General features: G+C 30.0%; 2 protein-coding genes, 1 long non-coding RNA gene and 1 pseudogene across 3 annotated transcripts; 2 read left to right on the top strand and 2 right to left on the bottom strand.

The window, feature by feature from the left end:
* Positions 1–781: 781 nt before the first annotated feature.
* Positions 782–2,827, bottom strand: LOC126554217 (uncharacterized). Its single transcript, XM_050209314.1, has 3 exons — positions 2,265–2,827; positions 1,480–1,975; positions 782–1,377 (listed from the first exon to the last, which is right to left on the bottom strand). The coding sequence occupies exons 1-3, from the start codon at positions 2,688–2,690 to the stop codon at positions 782–784; spliced, it is 1,518 nt and encodes a 505-aa protein (XP_050065271.1). The 5' UTR covers positions 2,691–2,827.
* Positions 2,828–6,371: 3,544 nt separating this feature from the next.
* Positions 6,372–7,793, bottom strand: LOC126554211 (uncharacterized). The gene is made up of 3 exons (XR_007606634.1): positions 7,618–7,793; positions 7,413–7,476; positions 6,372–7,335 (listed from the first exon to the last, which is right to left on the bottom strand). It is a non-coding gene; the product is annotated as an uncharacterized LOC126554211 (long non-coding RNA).
* Positions 7,794–11,757: 3,964 nt separating this feature from the next.
* On the top strand, positions 11,758–13,937 carry LOC126554216 (uncharacterized; annotated as a pseudogene).
* Positions 13,938–14,966: 1,029 nt separating this feature from the next.
* LOC126554215 (uncharacterized) lies at positions 14,967–17,869 on the top strand. Its single transcript, XM_050209313.1, has 3 exons — positions 14,967–15,095; positions 15,205–15,578; positions 17,638–17,869. Exons 1-3 carry the CDS (start codon positions 14,967–14,969, stop codon positions 17,867–17,869), a joined length of 735 nt encoding a protein of 244 aa, XP_050065270.1.
* The last annotated feature ends 2,337 nt before the right edge of the window (positions 17,870–20,206 follow it).

The raw sequence follows: 20,206 nt of genomic DNA, 5'->3' as shown, positions 1-20,206 counted from the left end.
ATATCCTGGAACTGGTTTTCCTTGTTTCCGTCGTATAAATCTCCTTGAGGATTGATTCCAGGTATAATATTTTGGCATTTCAGAATATAGCAATGTTTGTGCGAAATCATCGTTTTGGCATGTCTCAAAAAAACTGGTTAATGTAGTAGATGGTGGCTGAGCAGCTCTTTGTACTGCGTTCTGTGCTGTAAAATACACTCTTTGTCCATTTTCTAAATGCACAGCTAAGTGAACAACAGAAGGGTGTCTCTCATGAATAGGAAAAGAAAATATTCGCCAAACTGCTTCATTACTACTGACATAGCGGCCCATTTGGTATTGGGTAACTTCATCATTGGAATTCTCTGCACCAATTCCAATCACAGCCATATCACTCCCTTTGGCTACATATTTGCAAATGTATTAATAGATTTCACTGAATGGCAAGATTCAACGTTGATGTGTGCTTTGAATGTCTTTGATAAAATGGGTGAATATGGAACAATCCAACGATTATCTATTTCAATATCTTGTTGATTTAATTTGACAATTGTTGATTTTCCATTGTCTGCTGTCGATCTGCGACGATACAATGGATAACCGTCATTACCAGTAATTGTTTCCGATATTAATGTCCGTGGATATCGTTTTGAACATTTACCATCCATCATACACGGTGAATTTTGATTAAGAGTTCCACAGGGACCATGTATCATGTTTTTGATAACTACCTCATGCAATCCAGGATCTACTTGTACATTAGGGATTTCAGCTGATATCACTGCATCAACTTCATTTGGCCTTATATTTTCAACAACCAAATCAAAATGTGTGCATGTGGCAATCCTCGTTTCTGCCACTCCACAGAATACATCCAGCAGCGTGTCTCACCAAACACATTATGTTTTACGATGAAATCCATTAAAGATTTCAACTTTTGTCTAAAGACTCTGGCTGTAATATCATGACGATCAATGGGTGATTGCCCAGAGAATAACTCCTGATTGATTTCTATCCATTGCGGATTGCATGTAAATGTGATGAACAAATCTGCTGTACCATAATGACGAACATACGACATGGCATCTTGAGCATATTCGTGCATATGCCGAGGGCTTCCGATGTATGTTGCTGGAAGAATAGTCATCCGACCGACATTCTGTGCATTTCCATCAGTATTAATCGCATCTCGAAGGTGAATATACTCTTCAGATCGGAGTTTGGTTTGATTCAACCTGATGAATGTTAATCTTTCCGTTTCAATTTTAACATACATGTCAACAACATATTTGTGATATAATCGCCGACATTTCAATATGTGATTATCTTCATTTTCCCGAATCATTAGGCGGTATGAATAATAGTTCATTGAACTGACTTTTTTGTTGGTTTCAGAACCTGTAAATAGATTTTGTTTTAATAACATTCAAATATAAAATTAAAATACATAATATAATGACTGAGATATTATCGCCATAGCTAAACTAATATTTTAGTTACCTGCAATGGGATTTATCATTTTTATTGAGAAATCGTAGCCATCTTCACCTTGCCAAAATATAATGGGATATTGCAGTGCATCATATGAGCGGTGTGTTTCCTTTATACGTTGTAATTGATCATTCCGACGACGTAAAACAATATCACGGGATTCCAAGTTTTCTCCAACTACAACGATAGCAACTTCATCAATAGTTGGTGCATTAAAACGTCTTGTATGTTGACCTGCAGGTGTTTTATCAGCTCTGATTACAATTTTGTGATTATCGGATGGCATCAGATCCAGGGCAGTTTTAAACAATATAATCAATTGATTGTGCTGATGAAATAAAGTTTGTAATTGTTCTACAATAGACCTCTTTACTAAATTGTTATGTGCACAACGCAGATCAATTTCTTGTGGTGAATTGCCCATAAAATAAATTTGCAGGAATTTGTTGTCGCTATCTGACACTGGTAACAGTGAACCTGCTCTGTGATATATTTGCCCTTGTATCTGTAAATAAAAAAAATATATTATGGTGTGGTATAAATTAATGGATTGTCGGTGATCAAACTTAAATAATATTTGATCTTAAAAAGTATATATTTAGTTTTAACTAATATCTATCAAATATAAAATATAATAAAAGTGTCACTGAAACTGAAACACCATAATATAATATGATGACTAAGTGATATATTTCGTAATGATTAAGAAATTGAAGATTAGTGACACATCTTAACTTTGGTGACAGAAAATTTTGTTCGCTAAAATAATTATGAGTAACTGCTATAATACATACCTTGAAAGTTGGCATAAAATTTTCCCGAACTACATTTGTTGCCCCAAATGAAGTCATTTGAAAGCAATTGTTATATTGTTGGATATTTGTCAAAAAGTGTATAGAATCTGTTCCTATTCCTGAAACCAATGAGTACAATGGTTCTGGTGGTGGATCCAATGGTATCAATTTCACTTTACCATTTGCGCAACACAATCCATTGGCTTCGTTTTTGTATTTTAATGCCTTACAGTGTGAGCAAACCGAGTTCATAGAACCAATAACAACACATTGGTAGTTACTGTAGTCAATTGACACATCGTAACTAAAAGCAGCTCGATTCAAACTTGCTCGCGCTTCACGCGTTTGTGAATTAGATCGGTAATTAGCTTGGTTTGTAGCATTTCTGGTTCTTCTACCTAAATTGCTTCGTCTTATAGGAGGCATATCAAATATAAATTATTTTTTCACTAATCACGAACTAAACAAACACTAACTAACTAAACACTCTGCACAAAACACGATTGTTGGTTGCCATGGATACGATCAGTATTATATTATAAATATTATAGGAAGGGCTATTTTAAAAAAAAAGGGCTTTTTAGGGTTTTTCCAGCAATAATTCTAATTTTTCTAGCCGTAAAAACATCCTTGGACTTCAACGAACATTTGCGAAATTTGCGTTGTTTGTATGTCTATTTGCATGCATTTTTAAAAACATTTTAAATTAATGATTTATTTTATTTAAATGGTTGCCATTGACTACCAAAAATAATTTAGTTGACTATTTGCTGGATAGATGGCGCCTCTGTAATTTCATCACCACCTCGTCATATTTCTCTAACCCGATAACTTTCTCAAATTTTTCGTCCGTAAGAACCTTCTCCTGACAATTACGACCCAAACAAAAAAAGAATGAGCGAAATCGGTCCAGGCGTTGTTGAGTTATGCGCTTACCAAATTTTGCGATTCATTTTTATATATAAGATAATAAACATTTAAGTTAATTTTATCTCAAATTTAATAACTAAAAAAGTTATTCTCTTATATACTAAAATATTTGTTTGCAATGTTTGTGGTTTAACTGTTTAAGTACTTATTAGGTATTAATGATTTACTGAAAGTTCAGTTTTTCAGATCTCATATTTTATATTTTTATCATCATCAGTACTACTCAAATTAATAGGTAACTCTAATTTTTTAGAAAACTGTAAAGAAAACCAGTACCTTTCTCCTCAACAATTATAACATCTTTGAGTCAACCAGATGCTTGTGTTAACATAACTCACAATTCTGCTGTAAGTAATAAACAATTTTAAATATACTGATTAAGTAGGTAAGTACCGTAGGTAGGTATGTAAGAATATTTTTTTTTAGTATGGCAAAATCATTTCTTCTTATTTTTGTGTCACAACTGCTATAGTACATATCAATTTTTTACTGAAAATGACATTAAAAGTTTTGTTTTTCAGATCTTATGTTTTATCATCATTAATACTTGCAAATTATAATAACTAATTTTTCAGAATACTGCAATGGAAACAACTAACATATCAACCACAACAACTATGTCGTCGAGTCAATCAGATGATTGTGTTAACATAACTGACAATTCTGTTGTAAGTAATGTACAATTTTAAAAATAGGTACTGCACTAGGTACTGCTTAAGCATATTAATTAAAATCAAAAATGATTTCTGTAACTAATTTCTATACATTTTAAATTAGAATATTTTTTTTTAGTGTGGCTAAATTAATTTTTTCCTATTATATGGTTATTATTTGTATTATTTATTTTATTATCTGAAAGAAATATTAAGTATTCAGGTCTTATATTTTTATCATCATCATACTCCAATTGATATAATGTTAATTTAAAGTGATACCGAAGTGATATTTATTAGACACATTTAATTCTTAAATAAAGCTATTTTAAGCTAGGTATTCGTTATTTTAAATTAAATAAATAATAGTCATGCATTAGTTTATTATAATTACTCATAATAAGTTTACTGTGTATAAACCAATACCAAAATCTGTATATATATTCATATTTGTTTTGAAATAGAATGATGAAATTGCACGTCTCCAGATGGAAAACACAAATTTAAAAAACATAATTGAGGAAAAAGATGCTACATTACGTTCTTTTCTCAATGATGATCAGGTTGCAGCTACCAAAAAAACTCCACGAGAATGGTCAAAGGAAACAATCATTAAAGGGTTAAAGCTAAGATTTGCCCTTGGAGTTCATGGATACAAGTATCTACGAGATACAAATTACCCTATTCCTGCTTACACTACATTAACCAAACGGCTTCGTGAATTTAAATTAAAATTTGGTATTTTTCATGATGTACTAGAGTTACTCAAGCATAAAGTTCAATCAATGGACAGTAATGACCGTTCCTGTGTTATGAGTGTTGATGAGATGGAAGTAAGTAAGCAACTTAGTTATGACAAAAATAGTACAGAAACATTCGGATTTATTACCCTCGGTAATGATAATATGCTGGGTGGTAAACTTCTACTAGTAATTATAAGAGGACTTAAAAACAAATGGAAGCAGGTTATTGGTTGCCATTTAAATGATTGATTATTTATTCAGCAGTGTATTGAATCAGTTGAAAGCTGTGGAATACATGTTTTAACTTTGTCATCTGATATGGGAAACACCAATAGAGCCTTGTGGAGTTCATTAGATGTTAAAGTGAAGAAAGATGGCATTCGAAAAAATACATTTGAATTCAACAGTCATAATATATTTATTATGCCTGACATCTGCCATCTTCTGAAGAACCTAAAAAGTTCTTTATTGAAAAATGATATTATTTTACCAAAAGAATATTGTGAAAATGAGGGTCTGTCTTCTCAAGTAGTGAAAGGAAGTTTTGTGGTCTCACTGTGGGAATATGAAATAAATTCAAACAAAGAACTAAGATCATTGCATCATCTAAAGCGAGAAGATATGTGGCCAAGTAATTTTGAGAAAATGCACGTTGGTGCTGCAATTAGATTTTTCTCTTTGAAAACCGCTGCTGCTATTGAATTAGCTGTTAAATTGAATGTACTGCCATCAGATGCAATCACGACAGCACATTTTATTCGATTAATTCAGGAGTGGTTCAGTTTGACTACATCTAAAGTAAGAAAAACATCAATTACCAAACGTAATAAGGAAAAGAAGTATGACTTTCTTCTGAAAATAATTACAATAACTGAAAATACTGTTTTTGGGCATGGCTGGAAACCATTAAATGCAGGAATAATTATGGCTACTCTAAGCATAATTGGAATTTGTGAAACCTTGTTCAATAACGGTTTGATGATTTTGTTCTCTGTCACCGATTAACTCAAGATGCAATTGAGAATATTTTCTCACAAATACGGAGAAAAGCTGGAGCAACACCAACAGCCTTTCAGTGTCTACAAGCTCTAAAACTTATTTCAACGTCTCAGTTTATTTCATATGTGGAACGAAGTAATTATTGCAATGATAATGATATTTTTCTAATTGATTTTTTTAAAAAAACTGGACAAAGCAATGATTCACAATGTAAAAGCAATAATTTATATTCTTCTGTGAACAATTTGAATAACATTCCATCAGAGATTTTTGTCACATTACATAAAAGTAAATTGATTTCCCAGTTTGAAATATATGAATTGAATCATTTATACCATTTAGGAGGAAGCATAACAAATCATTTATTAGGAGTAGGTTGTAATGATTGTTGTGTATTTCTCCAGGATAATTTACCAGATAACCAATTTTATGGTGCAATTAAATTCTTTAGTAACACATTGAATAAGGGAGGACTTAAAGTACCTTGTACAAATGTATTGTTGCTTATTTTACATTGTGAAATTTTCTATAGTAAATATAAAATGTTTTAAGAAATTCATGTACTGAGCTTATTAAAAAAATTATATCAGATATTGATATAATTTTTCCATTGTGCTCTAAAGGTTGCAAAATGAAACAAAGAATTGTTGAACGTTTTTTTTGTATACGATCATATACTGCAGTCAATTTTTCAGTTGACTGTAAAAAAAGGAAGAATATGTACGGTACAGCGTCTGCCAAAAAAAAAAAATGTAGCATAAATATTAATATTATTTGTTCATTATAAGTTATACTTTATATTCTATGTTATATATCAATATTTGTTTATTTGTTTGTTTATAATAAGAATTAAAGACTGATTATTTAATTTTGTTTATATATATACTTATGTACTTACAATAGTCATTAACATAATATTTAATGTCAAAAACATGTAGCACTAATGTATATTTTGACCTCCTAAAGTACCATTCGTCTTCCAGAAATATGAATGGGACAGAACACATTTTTTACTTCAGAAAAAAAAAGATAGCTATTAGCCATGATAAGGACCTTTGCTATTTTTAGGTAGGTCACTGGGGAGAATAGGATACTATAATATATTTTGTTAGTTATATTAATATTTAAATTTTAAAGTTACAATAATTATTCATTTCACTGATACGATTATGAGTGGGTACCTACATTTTCTTTATACTTCACTTAAAGAAAAAAACTGCAATTATAAACTATATTTAAAAACAGTATTGAAAGTATAATTTTTTAATCAATGCAATCAAAATATTGTTTTAACATTAATTAAGTTCTAATATTTATATACATATATTTGTTTAATGACTGTATGAAGGAGAAGTTAAAATTGAAAGCAATTTGAATTGTGAACATTGTGAATGCTTTTATAAGACTGAATTTAAAATATACATAGCACATACCATTAAAATAATTAAAAAAAGTATTTTAGTATTTAATATTAAAAAAAAGTAATTGAATACTTTTACTCAAATATTTTACAACACTGCTAAGTGCTAGTTACTTATTAAAATCCACCTTATCATAATAAGTAATTTTCTCTTCACTATTATTGTCTTTAAGAACATCAATTGCTTCATTTAATATATTTAATTTTTTAAGAAGTTGTCCATTTTCTTGTCGTAGAGTAAGAAGAAGCTCTTTATTTCTCTCCATATTTAAGTCATTATAGTAAACAAATGCTCCATCTGCATCATCAGTTTGAATATTATTCATCTGAAAAATATTCGTTAATACAAAGATGTTACCATAAAAGGCATATTTTATTTCTAATGCAACATTTTGTAACATACTTTGTTCATTATAATTCTGTCTTCAGTTAGAGAAGTAGTGAATTAAACTATGTAAGTTGACTAGCTGTAAATGCAAATTAAATGTGTATTTTAGTTAGGTAATGAGAGTATTTACCAATATTTAAAAAAAATAGTTTATAAAGTAAACACATTTTTAGTTATAAGTGTCGATAATCATAATGTAATTGAATACCTATCTACTTACATAATACTTGAAGTCACGGAAAATATTTCTCATAATTTGGTAGATTGCTACTTGCTATTTACCTAGTTTTTGTGAGTATAATATTTAGAGTTTCATTTAATAACTATCTAGAAGTATAAAGTATTTAAATTTTAAACAGAAAACTTCAATAAAAACAATTAATACGTAAGATTAATACGCAGTACGCACAATAAATAATAAATATGAGTAAATGATAAGTGATAAACTGATAAATGAGTCGCAAAATGGCGGCGTAGCATACCTATGTTCTATAGTGCCCTAGTTACGCCACATACAATACACTGAGGTATTTGATTATTATCATCACCAGTAAACGTAAATCCGAAATTTAAATAGTTGTCATTATACTTACGACGCTTTACTGTTTTGTCATTAATTGTTGATGAAGACGCTAACGACAAATTAGTGGAGCCATCAGTGCTAGTGTTAACCGTAGTTGAAACTTTTTTAATTATAAATTTGTCCATACTTAATGTACCTTTTTTAATATGGTATGTATAAGAAAATATGAAAATATAACGAAATTACACAGACACAATGCGCACAACACGGTGATCACGAATGAGAATAGTGAGAACGTGCTTATTTACGTACCTACATATACACATAATGCCAATTTACTATTTATCTGCAGACTGCAGTTATGATTACGTCGAAATCATTACGAGGTAAGAATATCTTCATAATTGTTTTTTTTATCTCTGGGTTTTACTATTTCATCATAATGCTGAAATAATATCATATATTATGTCAAATGAAATTATATGTAATGTATTAATATATAAATAATATAATATTTTGGCGACACACACCATGGTAATACGCGACACACCGGTTGAGAACCACTGAGCTAATCAATGTTTAACCACGGAACGGTACAACTGGCCCTAAATATTATAATAATTTTATTTGTCTAATTCAAAATAATAAAATAGTTAGTACTATTGGTTTGAAACTAGTCACTTATATTAATTTTTTTAATATTTATTAAGAATAATAAGAAAAATACTTGATAAATCAAAAAGTGTACTGAACGTACATAATAATTATAACCATAATAATCTTATTATTATGGTAAATTATCAATAGAATCTTTAATTTTATCATTTAGTTTAATTTTTTAATATTTATTAAGTGTTGACGCCCAAATAATATGCGATCGCGAATAACGCAGACTAGTACGCGATAACCGGCCGTCCGACACACACACGCACAGACACTCACGTACGTCGTCCGTTATTGTTCTTGATTTATTATATGTGTCTGTGATTATTTTACTTTTATGTCATATCTGTTTAATGTTTAATTACCTATCGTATTATTGTCGCCGTGAATTCTTAGATAATATGTTAAAAATTACGTACCAACGGCAACGCGCTATCGGCCGCCGTCCAATACCGGTTATATATTAATTTAATATTATATTTCATTATCATAGCCAAAGGCATAAGTTTTTATATTGTAATTAAGTCAGTCTCGATCGTACCTTATTCGTATTACGCATTGTCAACGTGAACCATATTTTTACTGAGTAGCGCGAATCGCCACTTATTTGTATTTTTTATTATTTTGTCGTGGCGCGAATCGCCACTAGTGCATATATTTTTTATAGAGCGCAAATCGCTACTATTATACACTCATTATTTCATTATTTTATTGTTTGGGCGCTAATCGTCACCCTTGTTACGTATTATATTATATTATAAATTGTGTGCGAGCTAATCGCCACCAATTTTACGTATTTTGTATTATTATATTTATTTATTAGTTCCTTTTTTCTCGTGCATTATTTAAATTATTTATATCTGTGTGTGTGAAATTATTGTAGCCTAGGTAGCAGCTGGCCAGCCGAGCACCGACAAAAGTGTGAGTTATTTTATATTATTGTTTTTATTTGTTTTATTATTATTTAGAGTATTAATTGTGCCAAACCGTCAATTTAATTTATTATGTTTTTACCTGTTGGGCCAAAAGGGTCGTAGTATTATTTTTATTATCTTATATGTATTTTATTGTTAGGCCAAGCAGGCCGCATATTTTGTATTATTATATTTTATTATCCATCGCCAATTTGAGTTACCATTTTTATTAGAGTTACCTATCCGTGTTAGCATTTAAGAATACACACATACACACCTTACACAGGTCGGTCGGTTGTGTGAGTTGTAGCGTACGAAGTATTTGGTGACCGGGCATCACGGCCTATTATTGTCCGTACTCGGCCCGTACATTAAGAATAATAAGAAAAATACTTGATCAAATCAAAAAGTGTACTGAACGTACCCACTATCTACTTATTACTCTATGGTGACAAACTGACAACTGACAATTGCAAAAACAAACCATTTCGTGACTTGCACTCGATTGTTCGCGACGTGTTTATACTTTTATTATTATTTCCTTTTATATTACTATTAAAATTGTAAAATAATAATAATAATAATAATAATTAAAAATAGTTGTTATTAACAACTTGTTATCACACCAAAAATACTTCGTTATAACTCCGTGTAAAAAAAAAGCTAATTTAAAACAAAAACAATTTAGTAATGATTAAATCTTTGAAAGACTTGATATAATATGGAAATTAAGTAAAATGCCATTTTATGTTACAAATACCTATGATGACAAAAAAGATCAATTGTAATGTTAAATACTTAGTCAACATATTATGTTTAACTATTTAGCAGGACGTAGAACTTGTGAATGAATTACTACACTTTCCATCCTTGCTAGTTTCCACCTAATATACAATTGTAATAGGTTATTCAAAAATCATAAAAAAAAAAACAAATGATTTTATGTAACTTTTTTTATCTATGTTGCACGTGAGTCTGAGAGAAAACAAATATACGCAATGCTGACATCCTATTGATAATGTGTGTTTGTTTAATTTTGATGGCTTATTTAACGATATGTAGGTAGGTAGTATAGTCGAGTTTCGATAACTCGAATTTATTTTTGTCCCTATGAAATTCTTATACACTTAATACAATGTTTGTAACTCGAAAAATACATAAGTCTAATTAACTTTTAACTCCCTTGAAATTCGAGTTATCGAGACTCGATTGTATATAAATTATACCTTTTGCCCAGTATCAAAAGAAATGATTTATAAATTTATCAATCATAAATTAAAATGTACCTATTTATTGCTTTCAAATCAACTACATCCACCATATAGTTCATGAAATAAGTACTTTCACTCTTATAAGACTATCTACTGGCCCCCAATATTTAAATATTTTTTTTTCTGTATAACAGTAGGTATTTTATAGTAGGTAGTCTCTTTTGATTCTGGCTTCCTCGCTGATCTTTGAGCGTGTTACCAAAGGTAATTTCATAAGAATTTATACCATCTGTCTCAATTTTTTATAAGAGTTACCTTACTAAAAAGACCTGCATTTTTTTTTTTAGCTAGCTTCATTTAGTTTTAAGCTAATATTATTATATACAAATTTAGGTGGGTAAGTTCCTAATGAAATTGAAAAATTAAACCTTAAAAATTGTTCATTTACTTATTATTCAACCATTTTCAATAGTTTTTATTTTAAAAGATGAACCCTATATTTACCTACAAATAAAACTGCTAATTTAACACTAACAGTCATGTTTTTATTTTAAAGTAACTACTAAATATAGAACTTTTTTGAAAAAATACATAAAGATTAAAATCGGTTTTTAAGAAAACACTTGTAACAATATTAAAAAGAACCAAGAAGCTAAATCTACTAGTTTTATTATTTAATTGGAAAACTAGTGTAATTTAAAATCTTTATAATTAATTAAATTTGTAACCAGCGGACACAGAATGAGCAAATTTCTCTCTGTTTCATCTACAATGAAGTACCTATATAGTACATATAAATAAGAGCGTTACTAAGTTTTAAATCAAAAAGTAAAATGTAATTTATTGTCGACTAGCTTTATTTATAAGAACACCTATAAAAAGTTTTACATTATTTCTAAATGTATACACAATATTAATATATTTTTTTTGGTAAATACATTTGTAAGTTCAATTTTCAAATTTTAATATCAAAAATACATTTTAAGACATGTGGTATGGCGGAGTTTGTAAATGTTCATGTCGGTTCATTTATCTCATTGCATAGAACAATGCGTAGACATCGACGACGAATTCATCCAATCACTCCTCAGTCTATGACTGATTTTCACGTGCAGTTAACTGGAGATTATGCGCACTTGTCTATGATACATAATCAATCAATATACTGTGGCATTGTTGGTACAACTCCACAGGAAGGAACCACTTTACTTTTCATTTTGCCTGAAATCAAAAAGTAACTATAAAATAAAATAAATTTTATTTCAAATAACTAATAATTAATAATTACATTTAAGCACTGTCTTATTATATAATAATTTAGTTTACTTAGGACTGGTTCAACTTTTTTATTGGATGGCACATTTTCCAGTTCACCAAGTTTTGGAAACGAATGCCACCAATTATATGTCATAATGGGCATAGCGTTTAATACTGTAAGTTTTGTATGTAATTTGTTAATAAATACTATTGAATTAGTAAACAATCATTTTACTATTTAGATTATTTTAAGTTATTTTTAAAATCGATACATAAAATTAATTTTTTTCGGGGATTTCCTATAAGATTTGCATTGATGTCAAGGAAAACAGAAAGGGCATACACTGCACTTTTCAATAAAATATTGAGTGTAGTGCCAGAGTGGCAACCTCAAATTATAATAGTTGACTTTGAAAGAGCAGCTATAGCTGCTATCAGAACTATATTTCCATATACCACTATTAGAAGTTGCTGGTTTCATTACCCCCAAGCAGTTTGGAGAAAAGTTTCAAACATAGGTAAGTTAACTCTAAAGTCTAAATTACCTTTTTCATTAATAAATAAAATGTATAGTCGATTAATAAAACTAGTTAATATTTAGGATTGGTTGAAATATGTAGTAACAACCGAGGAGCCTATGACACTGTGCATATGTTGATGGCACTGCCATTGCTGCCCCAAAATTGTATAGCTGAAGGTTTTGAAACAGTAAAAGAATATTATATTGAGAATGTGCAATCATTGATTAGCAATAACAATGATTACAATTTTTCATTACTGTTTGAATACTATCGATCAACATGGCTTGCAGGTCTGTAAAATCCAAAATAATAGTTTATATTTTGTTCATAAAATTAAACAAATGTATAACTACTTACTCTACTGCATTGTCAATAGGAATTAATGCTGATATATTGTCAGTCAGTGACACTGTTTGGCGAACCAACAATGTGTTGGAAGTAAGTCACCGACATCTCCAGATGCACATGCAAAATCGGCACAATCCTGATCTATGGGTGTTTTTGAGTAATTATATTTTTATTTATTTAACACTAGAAAAGAAATATATTACAATTTTATATGTTCAGAGGGGCTCATTACTTACTCAAATGGTGTTTTGAGAGATTATGATGAGGCTACTGATGGTAGACAAGTAAGAGAACCTCAACGTCAAATATGGATAGATCTTTGAGGCTATTTGCAGAAGGACGCTACTCAATGGCAGAATTTTTAATATGTGCTAGGCATTCTACACCAACTTTTGGTGTAATACGGCCTCAAAATCAAGCCATTGATATACTTCTTGCTGCTGTCTTTCCACGGGCTCCACTACCTATTGATCAACATCAGGAACTACAACATCAAGCTATTCCTGTGATCCCTGCAGCTGTTTCACCACAGGTACCACTACTCGAAGCACCAGCTATAGTACCACTGCACTTCGATCACTATCAGGAACTGATTCGTGACGAAATTATAAGAAGAATTTTACCACGTAGACCAGTAGTGCATGTTCCTCGAGATCGTATGATTTTTATTATAATATTACTTATACAAATTACAAATAAAATATACTAACGAATAAATCTATTGTCTTTAGTTTTTGATAATCTTGATGCAGATTATTCAGATGAAGAAGTTTCATTTAACGAACAACCTGTGGCACCATCAGTTAATCACGTTGAACGTGAAGAGTTGACATGTAAGTAGTAATTATCTGAAATGTGTTTCTAGCTTAAATAATTGATTAAAAATAAAGATGTTTTATTATTTTAAAGTTATACCAATAGTAGAGGAAACATGCTACATATGCCTGTACAGTCCACCAACAGTAATAGCTTATCCATGTTTACATCAAGGCCTGTGTGGACCTTGTTATGAAAGCTATACAAGAATGCCTTCAAACGAACACAGACCATATTACCGCTGTCCACTATGTAGAACTGGAATTGAGATGTACTATATATTATAACCTATAATTATAGTAATTATACTATATATTATAAAATATAATAATTTTTATTTTAAATTAAATATCATCTAACCATAAATCTACTTTTATTTTTCATAAATTAAATTAATTTTCTTGATATGACATATATTTCAATTTGTTAAGTAAGTTTAGTGTATAGGTACCTATACAAGACATTACTCATGTCTCATGAAATAAGAACTAAGATGTAATGTATATGATTATTTAAACTATTTTTAATTCTTTATTATTTTCAATAATCGGCCATCAGAGAGTGTTTGACTCCTACATTATCAAATATGGTATCGACGAATTTAATTTTGGTGTATTTTGAAAATGAATTGGTAAATAAACCAATACCTAATATTTTATTTTAATTATACCCATTATTGCTTGTAGATAATGTGTATAGTGCACGCCCGCACACGGGTTCTTGTATTATTGTAATATCGCCGGTTGATAACACGATTAAAGATATAATTAAAGTATATTATTAAAGTATATTTTTAATCGTGGTTGACAATAATAACCAGAAATATATTCTTCTAATTATAAATAATATATTTTATTTTAAATTTAGTAACATTGGTTTTATAATTTGTAAGGACACTATAATAGGTATAAAATTAATAATTATCTAGATAAGCCCAATTTTTATCTAAGCTAAACATTAGATAAATCGTAACATAATTATCTAGATACTTTATTAGATAATTTATTTGAAAATATTTTATCTAGATAAAATTATCTAGATAATTCCCAACACTGATTCTGTAACCATTTGTTTTTTCGTAAATAAACGATGCGTACAGGGAGGCAGCAATGGGGAAACCTAATTCCCTCCCTGTCTCACGATTTACAACCATTTATTATATTTTTTTTTATTATTTACTACGCGTTAATATAATTTGATTAATTTGTAAACTCAGTTTTTTGAACAAATATTAAAATATGGATTTAAGTAACAACTTGGATAACAGTGACACAAATAGGTCGAAATGGAGTCATTTAAAAAAATATTTTAAAGAAATGTCGCATACTGAAGGCAATAGTAATAATAATGGTAACATTACATTTCAATGCCTGCTATGCATTCCGAAAATAAAAATGATCTCTACCTCAACAACTTCTAATTCTAATTTAAGAAGCCATATTAAAGTAAGTAGACATATTATTATTTATTAGTTAATAATTTACCTTCTAAAAAGTAAAGTACATATTCTTAATAGATAAAAATAAAAAATTCTTTATTATTTAACAATTGCAGCATATTCATCCTAGTCAATTGTCTGAATTTAATATGTGTGGGAAAAAAAGGCCTTATATTGATAATAACCTTGTAACAAGGAAACAGTTAAAACTAGATGAAGTGGGAAAAATTACAAAAAAACTAAGCCAAACAGAATTTGACAAAGCCAATATTGAATTAATTGTGAGCACAGTATCGCCCTTTTCTTTAATAGAGCATCCAGCGTTGATTAAATATTGTAAGCTGACATCCAACAAAATTCTAGCATCCCGAAGAAATTTTATGCGAGAAATTATAACCGAATATAATGATATGATTGTATTTTTGAAAGAAGAACTGTCCAAAATTAATTATGTGTGCATCACTGCAGATTGTTGGTCCATATTTCGCAAGTAAGTTAAATATTATTCTATGTTGTATTACAAAGGTGTGCCAAAACATTTGACATTTCTAATATACCGGGTGTTCACCAATTTAGGAAACACTGAATTTCTCGGCCGGATTATGTTGGAATAAATCGAATTTTTGTTTGCAAGCTAGTGGCATATAAATACACATTTTCAGATAAATTTCAAATTTTTAACCCTCATGGTACGTGCATGCGCAATGCATCTAATTTTTTTTTAAATAGTACCCGGTGTTTTTGATACCAAATTCAGATAGACTGATTTTTTTTTTTAGTAATTTTGGCCAATGGTCCATTACTAAAACCAAAATTGACTGAATGAGAGTCATTTCAATTTTAATAAATAATACATTTTTACAATTCATTATAAAATACATATAACCATTTATAATTATTTATTATTGGTTATTTTCTTAATATTTTTTTTATACGTGTTATAAACAAGATTAACATATCAATTTTAATTAAATAATTTGTAAGAATTTGGTAGTTTGCTAGGCTACCAAAAGCTACCCACGACCAAAGGGGAACACTTCGGTCGTGACCTATGAGCCGCACCGCGTGTTAGCCCGAAGGCTAAGTCGGTGGAGCTCATAGGCTTTGTACACGCAGTGGCGAATGAACGCCAAAGATTTATTTAAAGAGGGAAAAAAAGAAAACATAATATAAAAGAAAATATAAATAAAATAAAAAGAAAGTTAGGGTAATTAGAGGTCTTGTATTTTACAACGTGCAACAATAAATATTTGTGAATAATAATAATAGTACGGCATACATAATAATGTGGGCACATGGCAGTCGTATGAGTATAATAGAAAATGGGACGGGAATTAGGTAAGAAAAAGTATTTGTTTTGGACGGAGCGAACCCACGGATCAGCCCACGAGGTTCGGCGGAACACAGATGATTTTTATATTAAATTTTACTTCGCCAACTATAGGGTTACCGTCCGGCATATCGCTAAGGACGGTAAGGATGGGAGGTAGCAAAAAAAAGGAACTGCACCAGACACAACGGTGGACACATAAAAAAAAAATTCTCCTAACACAAATAAGAGGGAAATATGGGGGGGGGGGGTATTTTAATACATTACAATATTAGGTATTTGATGGACGACGAGGCTGCTAGCGGTTGACCGGATGGCCGTCGACACACACGCGGTCTACACGGCCCATCTGCATTGGTCAGTGGCTGAGAGTTGCTTCGCCCGACGTCGGGCCCGTGGTGTCGTTTAGCCCATCATGGCGTGGACGCAACGATGTTGAAGGAAAAACAAAAAAAAACTTCGCCGGGTATGTATGTGTTTGTGGACACGTGTTCTGGACAGTTGGACTATCGGTGAGACTGAGCACACGAAAAAAAGAGAGCCACGACTGGTACAAATGGCGTTGGAAAACGAAGTGTCGGCAGTCCGACGAAGCTGGCTGGATGATGGCCGATGTTGATGGCTGAGATGTTGAGGTGGGGAAGCTCAGGGTAGGCGTGTTGCGGGACTTTTACAATAATGTGGAATTTTAATAACTGGACTGCGGCGAGTGCACCGACGGACGCGACAAAAACGCCGGAGGTGACGGGCGGCGGGCAACCGCGGCACGTCGACGACGAACACTGCATGATGACGGGGGGGACGGGGAACATTTATTGCATAGCACTGCGGTCATTTCTTCATTAGCGCGCGATATTCATAACAATATAAATAAGGTGTGTTCATTAACGGTAATATGGGTACAGGTATGTTTATGACATTGATAATATGACTGCAAAAAATGCTGTGACGTTACAAATTGTATATCCATATTATGTGAATCTTGTTTATAACGCGTATAAAAAAAAAAATCGTAAAAATATTCAAAAAGTAACCAATAATAAAGAAATTCCGTGTTCCCTAAATTGGTGAACACACGGTATATCATAATATTATAATAATTATTATAAACTGTATTCTTTTAATTGTATAGGTAGATAATAATTAATAACAACAAATGTATACTATAATAATAATTGCATATATTAATATATTATTACCTATTGCTATTTTTTGAAAGGTCTTACATGGGGTTCACAGTACACTGGTTGAACCCAACAACATTAGAGCGTGTATCAAAAGGACTTGCATGTAGGAGAATGTATGGAAAACACTATTATGACAATTTAGCTGAAATGATTGACAAAGTATTATCAGAGTTCAATATTCAGAATAAGACAACTCTCATTGTGACTGATAATGCAGCAAACTTTGTCAAAGCTTTCAGGTGTTTATTTATTATTTGTTATTAACTAACATATCTACTAAATCGACACCACCCATGTGGGTGTTATATTCTTTAACTATATTAGGGTATGGAACAGGCACCCTTTTTTTTGTATCTTTTGAATATCGTTTTATAATGTTAGTGTTCGATTTACTTTCCTGTGTATAGGAACTGGCTAACTAAACAGGTCCTAACCTAACCTAACGATTTTATATCGTTAATCTACGGTATTTTTCGTTCGTTTTTCAATTTATTTTTATTTTCGTTCGCAATGTCTTTTACGTGTGTCAAATGTTTTGATACTTCTACACATAAGGATGACATATTAGAGTGCTCTACTTGCAAAAAGTTTTTGCACTTCTATTGTGCGGGCTACTCTGAAATTAATTTTAAAAAAATGTCAAATAATACGAAAGCAAGATTCAATTGCACTGAGTGCCAAACTGATATTCAAAAATTTCAAAAATCTCCTAAAAATCAAAAAATGGAAAACAAGGTAAACTCGGTTAATTCTATGGAAAAAAATATTGAGGAACTCATGAGTTCAGTTTCTTTTATGAGCTCACAATTTGACAATTTTAATAATAAAATTGATTCTATTGTGAGTGAACTAAAAAATATAAAACTTGCAAATGAAAAAATAATTGCTGAGAATAAACGGCTCTCAGATGAAGTTTGTATACTGAAATCTAAAATGGATGAAATTGAACAACATAATTTAGGTATATCTGTGGACATAATAGGTATACCTAAGACAACTAATGAAAATTGTATTGATATTGTGGAAGAAATTGGTAAAATTACTAATACGGAATGTAAAGTAATTGAAGCCTATAGAATAAATTCTTTGGTATCTAAGCAAAATATTATAACGGCGAAATTATCAACACTAGGCATGCGCAAAGATCTAATTCGCAAAGTTAGATCTATGAATTTGACAGCGGATATTATAAAAAATAATTGGCCGAAAGAAAAAATATATATTAATGAACGTCTTACAAAATCAAAAAGAACACTTTTTTCACAAACCAGACGCGCTGCGAAAGAAAAAAATATCAAATTTGTATGGTTGTCTAATGCTGATATTCTTGTAAGGAAAAACGATGTTTCCAAAATAATGAAAATTAAATCATCTCAAGACATCGAAAACTTATAGTTAGTACTTTTCACATTCAATATAATTAAATATAAGAATAATAATTTCTATTTCCAATGAATGATAATATATTGAACATTGATAAGCTTTTAAATATAAATAATATTAATTCAAATTATGTAGATTCTATAGCGGATATCCCCCTATCAAATGTTAATCTATCATTTTTCCAAATAAATATAAGAAGTATAAATAATCATTTCAATGAACTAGCTATGTTGCTAGGTTCAATAAAAAATTATTTTAGTATAATTGTATTATGTGAAACATGGCTTTTGAATGATGTTGAATTTACTTTAAATGGTTATAAATCTATAAACTCGCTGGGAACGTTAAATAAAAGTGATGGGGTCACAATATTAATTAAAGAATCCCTAAATATTCTTCAAATTGAAAAAAATGTTATATTAAATTGTAATTCAATACATCTTAAAATCAAATCTAATGAATTATTATTTTCTTTAATCTGTATATATAGATCGCCAAATGATAATCTTGAAAATTTTATCAATAATCTTGACCTTTTCTTATCTCAGAATAAAAATAACTATCTAAATATTTTATGTGGCGATATTAATATTGATATAATGAAAATTTCAAATATTAGCAATGATTACTTAAACGTATTGGCTAAACATGAATACATATCATGTATAAATAATTTTACCAGAATCACTGAGTCCTCAAATACTTGCATTGATCATATATTTGTTAAAAATGTAGAATCAAATAAAATTAGTTCAAACATATTACGATGTGATATAACTGATCATTATGCTACAACACTAATGTTATCTGACGAAATGTTTAAAGTCCAAAATAATTGTCAAAATGTAAAATATATAAAAAAAATAAATATCGAACTTTTAAATAAATTTATTATTTTAGAAAATTGGTGTTCCACTATGTCTTTTGATGATGTTGATTCTATGCTCGAGGTTTTTAATTCTAAAATAAATAAATTTATTTATCATTCAACTATTTCTATAAATAAATTTAAATCGAAAAAAATGTCAAAGCTAAAAGAATGGATTACAACCGGTATAATAACTTCTATAAGAAATAGAGAAAAATTGTTTGCGAAATTGAAATTGAGGCCTTTTGATACACGCTTTAAACAATTCTATAATAAATATAGAAATATATTAAATGTATTAATAAGAAAAGCTAAACAATTATTTTATCAAGGTAAATTATTAAGAGCTC

This window comes from Aphis gossypii, unplaced genomic scaffold, assembly GCF_020184175.1.
Source record: "Aphis gossypii isolate Hap1 unplaced genomic scaffold, ASM2018417v2 Contig00451_ERROPOS78205+, whole genome shotgun sequence".
Lineage (NCBI taxonomy): Eukaryota > Metazoa > Arthropoda > Insecta > Hemiptera > Aphididae > Aphis > Aphis gossypii.
This window is presented reverse-complemented; position numbering and strand designations above follow the sequence as displayed.